This window comes from Grampus griseus (assembly GCF_964374135.1).
Source record: "Grampus griseus genome assembly, chromosome: 3".
Taxonomy (NCBI): domain Eukaryota; kingdom Metazoa; phylum Chordata; class Mammalia; order Artiodactyla; family Delphinidae; genus Grampus; species Grampus griseus.
Genome location: NC_139019.1, coordinates 168378768 through 168385915, shown reverse-complemented (window position 1 = coordinate 168385915; position 7148 = coordinate 168378768). Strand labels below are relative to the sequence as shown.

The 7148-nt window shown below is 46.7% G+C and overlaps 1 protein-coding gene across 1 annotated transcript in view; it reads left to right on the top strand.

Moving 5' to 3' along the window:
- Positions 1–122: 122 nt before the first annotated feature.
- The window catches only part of CATSPERD (cation channel sperm associated auxiliary subunit delta), a gene marked incomplete at both ends in the record, with an annotated part of 39454 nt that continues 32428 nt past the window's right edge, over positions 123–7148 (top strand). The window contains 5 exons of the mRNA XM_082650405.1: positions 123–196; positions 2005–2059; positions 3431–3507; positions 4897–4969; positions 5889–6003. Of these exons, the coding sequence (XP_082506531.1) occupies positions 123–196; positions 2005–2059; positions 3431–3507; positions 4897–4969; positions 5889–6003 (394 nt within the window). The remainder of the gene's footprint in view (positions 197–2004; positions 2060–3430; positions 3508–4896; positions 4970–5888; positions 6004–7148) is intronic.

Here is a 7148-nt window from a genome sequence, read left to right as displayed (position 1 = left end):
GGCTTCTTGGGGAACAAGGTGCGCTTGCCCAGGCTCCGCGGCAGACTGCGCATGCCCAGGCTGTGAAGCGAATCCCCGCGGCAGTTGAGGAGCTGTGTGTTAGCGGCGGCGGGTAGTATGAGATGCTGCTGTTAATGCTGGTGGCGGCGACTACCTTGCGGCTCTGCCCGCTGGCCAGAGCTCAGCCGCTGTGCCGGTGGGGCCGCCCTCCTGGGCCTGGGGTGCTGCCAGGGGTCGGGAGGGGGCAGGCTCATCCCTGCGCGGAATCCAGGAAAGATGCTCCGCTCCCCAACCTTATTGAGGCTTCCCAGTTTACTCTAGGAAGCGAACTTGATACCCACCCTTTCTCTCACCCCACCGCCTCCAGCTCATCACCAAGTCCTCCCATTGCCACTTCAAGACTTTGGCCCAATTCCGATGCCTTCAAGCGACCTTCACCGCCATCACCCTAGGCTGTGCCCTCCTGTCCATCCTGGCAGCCAGAGGGGTTGTTTATAAACGAATCTGATCTCGTCATTCCCCTTCCCTGTGGCACCCGGAATAAAACCCAATTTCCTCGCGCCGTATCTGGCGCAGGGTTCCTCAGCGGCGCCGCTGACATTTAGGGCCTGATCATTATCTGGGGTGTGACCGTCCTGTACATTGTAGGATACTGAGCAGCATCCTTGGCCTCCACCCACTCGATGCCAGTAGTACCTTCTTCTCCAGACTTGACCATCAATCAGATGTCTCTAGACATTACCAAGGGTCCCCTAGGGATGTGACAACCACTGATGTGGCCCCTGCCCGCCCCTGAATCACTGCTCCCAGCCACCGGTCCCTTGAACTTGCCAAACTCGCGAACGGGGGAGACTTGGTGCCTGCTTCTCCCTCTGCCTGGAACGCTTTGCTTCCAGATTTTCTCCATGACTTCTTCCTGATTATTCAGACGCTGACAAACAGTACACTTCCTCATCTAAAGACCCTCTCCTCCCTATAACTGCTTTTTCCTATCAATCACTAAATTCTGTTACTCGTCGCAAATTTTTTCTTGTCTGTTGCTGTCACTAGGCTCTTAGCTCCATGAAGGTATAGAGTGTTTTCTGTTATTCACTGCTTGCCCAGAACATTTTTGGATTTCAGTAAATGTTAGATTAGTAAATACTGTACACGCGGTGCCGTGGGCACGGGACAGATGCTAAAGCCCAGTTCCCACCCTCAGGGAACTCCTGCCTGGAATGAGCTGTCGCACTCTGCAGGGCCCTGTTTGCTGAAGAAATAGAGAATGCGTTTCTGTTGCATGGCCTCATTTGATCTTTACAACGAGTTTCATGGCGAAGTGATTCCTTAACCTTATTTTATAGACGTGAAAACAGACCCAGCAAAATTAACGATACACTTGCCCTTAATAAGGGAGTGGGGAGTGGGACTTTCCAGCAAGATTTACTAGCAGGATGTGTCTCAAAGTCTGCAAAGATTGGTCACATCCAATTCTCCCGTTTCCCACACTGGTTCTCAGAGAGTGGTCCTGGGCCAACAGCAGCAGCATTACCCGGGAATTTGTTAGAACTGCAGTTCCCTGGATCTGCTGAACCAAAGACTCAGCAGTGTGGCCCAGCAATCTACAGTCTGTATCAGGCACCCCCCCCCACCACCAGGTGCTTCTGACTCACATCCAAGATTGAGAACCTGCTGTAAACTGGAGCAACATTCTCCCAGCCACCAACACCTCCCCACCCCACAGACAAAAAACAAAATCTGGCAGTAGGCACTCCTCATTTGCCTAATCTGGGGTCTGCAAATGAGCTTAACGAGCTCTCAGGAACCACATCTCCATTTTTGCATATACATATGTCTGTTTCTAGGAGAGGAGGGTCCACTGTTTCATCAGATTTTCCAGGGGCTCCCATAACCCTAAAAGCTTCAAGAACAGCTACTGCACCGTTAACCCAGAGGCAACCTGGTAGGAGTCATGCCGACTGTTTCATAAACATTGACAGATGTTTTCTTATCTCTTACCTCTAGTATTCGTACGGTGAGGACAGGAAAGGTGTTTCACGTCAGAGAACAAATTCAAGGGGTACGTGGCTCCACAGTTAACATTCATTCTTCACTTTTATCTAATCGCTGGATCAGAACTAATACTTCCTAGTATTTCTTGGGTGCCAGTGTTGTGTCCGGCATAGAACATTACTTCATCTAATCCTTACCATTGCCTTTTGAAATAGGCATTAACCTTTTGCATGTCACTAAAAAGCTAATTGAGGGCTTCCCTGGTGGCGCAGTGGTTGAGAGTCCGCCTGCCGATGCAGGGAACATGGGTTCGTGCCCCGGTCCGGGAGGATCCCACATGCCGCGGAGCGGCTGGGCCCGTGAGCCATGGCCGCTGAGCCTGCGCGTCCGGAGCCTGTGCTCCGCAACGGGAGAGGCCACAACAGTGAGAGGCCCATGTACTGGAAAAAAAAAGCTAATTGAGAGAAAAGTCAAGTAGCCTGAACAAAGACAAGAGCTGCAGCTGGGTTTAGAACTCAGATCACCTGAGTTTTTATCCAGCGTTCTATCCGATAGGACTTTTTAAATGCAGAGTGACATAGGAAGCAAACTTACTTTGTTTACATGACACAGTGCAGCAGGAAACTTCCTTTCACCTGCATGTGCCTAAAAGGCATGAAGAAAAAAATATTTTGTCAGCTCAAATGTTTTTCCTATTGACATTGTGTTATTTCAGAAGTGGTGTCAGCATTGCTAAATAATCAAGTGACTGGTTTCTAACTTTTTTTTTGGCCTCTGGCCTCTCAATAAGTAATCTGTAAATAAGTAACATATACACAGAGGGGATGTGATATGAATCATTATCCTGTGAGTCTTGTTAGACTTTTTATTTTGACATAATTATAGATTCACAGCGCACTACAAAACAGTGCCGAGATGTCCCAGGTCCCTCTCACCCAGCTTTCCCCATTGGTGACCTCTGACAGAACCAGAGGATAATATCAAAAGAGGAAAATGGGCTTCCCTGGTGGTACAGTGGTTAAGAATCTGCCTGCCAAGGCAGTCTGGCAACAAGCCCATGCGTCACAACTACTGAGCCTGCGCTCTAGAGCCCACGAGCCACAGCTACTGAGCCTGCGTGCCACAACTACTGAAGCTGGTGCACCTGGAGCCGGTGCTCCACAACAAGAAAAGCCACAGCAATGAGAAGCTCATTCACTGCAATGAAGAGTAGCCCCCGCTCACTACAACTAGAGAAAGCCTGCACGCAGGAACAAAGACCCAAGGCAGCCAAAAATAAAATTAATTATTTTTAAAAAAGAGGAAAATGACTTAGATGCCATCCACCTGCCTAATTCAGATTTCACCTTTACATTTTCAGTGTTACACGTTAGGAAACTGTTTTCATCAGGCGTTTATGAGCATTGATAGGATTAAGATTTTGTGACTCTCTCTCTAGGACCACCTGTATTTTTCATCTGGGACAACTCGCTTGATGAAGCATCCTTGTAAGAAAAACATAGCCCTGTATCTAGGGTAAGATATTGCTACTTTTTTATTATTATTATTAAAACATTACGTTTGCCCTCATTCTTCGATTCCACAAACATTAAAAGAGACGGCTCTGTCCTGTGTTGCTAGATGCTGGCCTACAGGGAGTCCACAGTTGGGGTAGAGTTAAGGAATGACAGGTGAAGAGACACACAAGTAGCTAAAATAATTACGTGTAGCTTGTCACAGATGCTTGACCTAAGGCAGTTATGAATGGTGCCATTCACAGTAGCAAAAAAAGCTTTATTTTTAAATATCTATTTATTTATTTTTTGGCTGCGTCAGGTCTTAGTTGTGGCACACGGGCTCTTCGTTGTGGTGTGCGGGCTTCTCTGTAGTTGTGGCACATGGGCTCTCTAGTTGTGGCATGCGGGCTCTCTAGTTGTGGCACGTGGGCTTAGTTTCCCCACAGCAGGTAGGATCTTAGTTCCCCGACCAGGGATCGAACCAGTGTCCCCTGCACTGCAAGACGGATACTTAACCACTGGACCACCAAGGAAGTCCCAAAAACTTTAAAATGCATAGGAATTAACTCAGTAACTCCTGTCTGCCTCAAACCATAAAATTCTTCTGGAGGGGGCAAGAGAAGGAGATCTGGATAAGGAAGTGATATACCATGTTCATGGATGGCCTTTTGCTTCTTAAAAGTTCCCTGCATAAGGGAGCATACTGTTTCTTTTATACATACACATTCCTGGTCTGAAAGCCTTTACTTTAGTGGGATCAGAGCAAAATAAAGGACAAAACTGAAGTTCGCCCTGAGCAAAACAAGCTGTCACTTAATGTACATTTTATATAATTTTATTTTTGACATGGTCACACCTTTCAAATAATGTTATTTCAAGAAGTCAAATATCCAGGCTATAGAGGATTACTCACACAAAAATAAATAGATGATCGGGGCTTCCCTGATGGCGCAGTGGTTGAGAATCTGCCTGCTAATGCAGGGGACACGGGTTCGAGCCCTGGTCTGGGAGGATCCCACATGCCACAGAGCAACTGGGCCCGTGCGCCACAACTACTGAGCCTGCGCGTCTGGAGTCTGTGCTCCGCAACAAGAGAGGCCACGACAGTGAGAGGCCCACGCACCGCGATGAAGAGTGGCCCCCGCTTGCCACAACTGGAGAAAGCCCTCATACAGAAACGAAGACCCAACACAGCCAAAAATAAATTAATTAATTAATAAACTCGTACCCCCAACATCAAAAGAAATAATAAAATAAATAAGTAGATGATAGATAGATAGGGGCAAAATGGTTCCTTGTTAAGAAAAGAATTTCATTTGAATAGAACATTTTTAGAATGTCTGCCATTGTCTTTTTTCTTTTCTTGTGTGAGATTGTCCTAATTGAACCCTTTTATTGTTTATTTCAGAAGACAAGTTTTTCTCACGAAGAACAGCTTTGAGAGTAGTGTCCTTCCATTTTCCATCCCTACGTCAATGCAGGTAGTTATTTTGCTGAACGATCCGAGGGATGCTTGAAATAAGTAATACTTAGGGTTAGATATAGTTCAGAAAACACCACGCTAGTCTGTTTTTGTTAGTTTGGGGGCTTATTTTACAATGTACCTCTTAAAGACATTGAGAGCAATTTCTAAGCCAAAAGAAGGCTTGATTCTATTCTGCCCTTACTACCAAAACAGGTGCTTTTTTTTCCCCTGAAAAAAGAACCAGAATTCTTGCAAGAGCTCCCTATAATTGGTTGTGTGATAGATTACATACACTGATTTCAGGGCCTCCCCAAATTGCCCTCAACCAAAACAGAAAAACCTGTACCCTCTCAGGAACTATCTTGAGAAATTTGACAGCACCTATGCTCCAGAAGCTTCCGCCATCTGCTAAAATACCAGTTTCTCTCATAAGTGACACATTTATCAGTTATGCTTATGATTCGTCATCTATGCTGTAGCCTTTATCCTCAGAGAAGATTTTTTTTTAATATTTATTTATGTAGGCTGTGCTGGGTCTTAGTTGCAGCACTTGGGATCTTCATGGCGGCATGCAGATTTCTTAGTTGTGGCATGCAGGATCTAGTTCCCCGACCAGGGATCGAACCCGGGCCCCCTGGATTGGGAGCATGGAGTCTTCGTCCGTGGACCACCAGGGAAGTGCCTATCCTCAGAGAAGGTTTTGACACAGGAGAAGGAGATGGAGCAAATTTAGCTATCCAAGGGCACCAAACACCAATTTCGACCTCCCCGTTTTGCTTTCAGCTAATCCCCAAGATACATGGTTCCCAATATCTAGGACCCAAAGAACTCTTGCTGGAATGAATGTTCCATGGATGCGTGTCTAGAAGTATCGCTTTCTGAATCGATGTCCGAAGAGATGTACATACTGATATCGTATATGTCATTACTCTTAGGTTGGCATACCAGAAGTAACATCAGCACATTTTGCTGGTTCAGTATTGCTGTTAGTAGTGAATCGAAAAGTCTATGTTTATGATTATGAAGCCAATTCCTGGAATGCATCTACAGGTATGCGTATTCTGTATTTTTTACTCTTGTTTGCATTTGACCAACATCAGAGAAAAGGCTCAGAAGAACAGACGATGCAGCTACTTGGATGTCAGCCCCTGGACATTTTTTTAAACTATTTATTTATTTATTTGGCTGCATCAAGTCTTAGCTGCAGCACGCGGGATCATTGTTGACGCGTGTGGGATCTTCATTGAGGCGGGTGGGATCTTTAGTTGCTGGCATGCAGGATCTTTTAGTTGCGGCATGTGAACTCTTAGTTGCAGCATGTGGGCTCTTAGTTGTGGCCTGTGGGCTCTAGTTCCCTGACCAGGGATCGAACCTGAGCCCCCTGCATTGGGAGCGTGAAGTCTTAGCCACTGGACCACCAGGGAAGTCCCAGCCCCTGGACATTACATTGTCTGGTTGTTTTTTTTTTTCTGCTGCACCAAGTGGCTTGCAGGATCTTAATTCCCCAAGCAGGGATTGAACCTGGGCAGTGAAAGCGTTGAGTCCTAACCACTGGACCACCAGGGAATTCCCTACGTTGTCCTTTAAAGTTCAATAAAAATTGGCCTGAAACCCCATCCCACGGGGGGGACTGAGTGTTTCCATCGAGGATTGTGGTAAACACAGCATGAATGGGCCACAGAGAATGGATAACGCAAGTAAAACTGGGCTGCCTGGGGGCCAGTCTTTTTGTTGTTGTTGTTAATATTCATCTATTTATTTGGCTGAGCCAGGTTTTAGTTTGACATTCGGGATCTTTTAGTTGCGGCACATGAACTCTTAGTTGCAATGCGGGATCTAGTTCTCTGACCAGGGATCAAACCCTGGCCCCCTGCACTGGGAACGCAGAGTCTTAACTGCTGGACCACGAAGGAAGTCCCTGGGGGCCAGTCTTATAACCGTCTCATCAATTGGTCATATCCACCCCAAACATGCATCAGCCTCCAAGACATCAGTTGACCTACTCTTTACAGATCTTCCCACCCACAGCGACACTGCCTAAAATCTCTCCCTCCTCGCCACCTTCCTCTCTCTTCCTCCAAACTTCAACCATTGGTGGTTGAAGGGCTTTTCCTTCACGCCCCAATCCTCTCCCAGTGCCCCTCCTAATCTTCCAGTCCAATTCTTTTCTCTCTCACAATTCAAGGCTCTTTTCC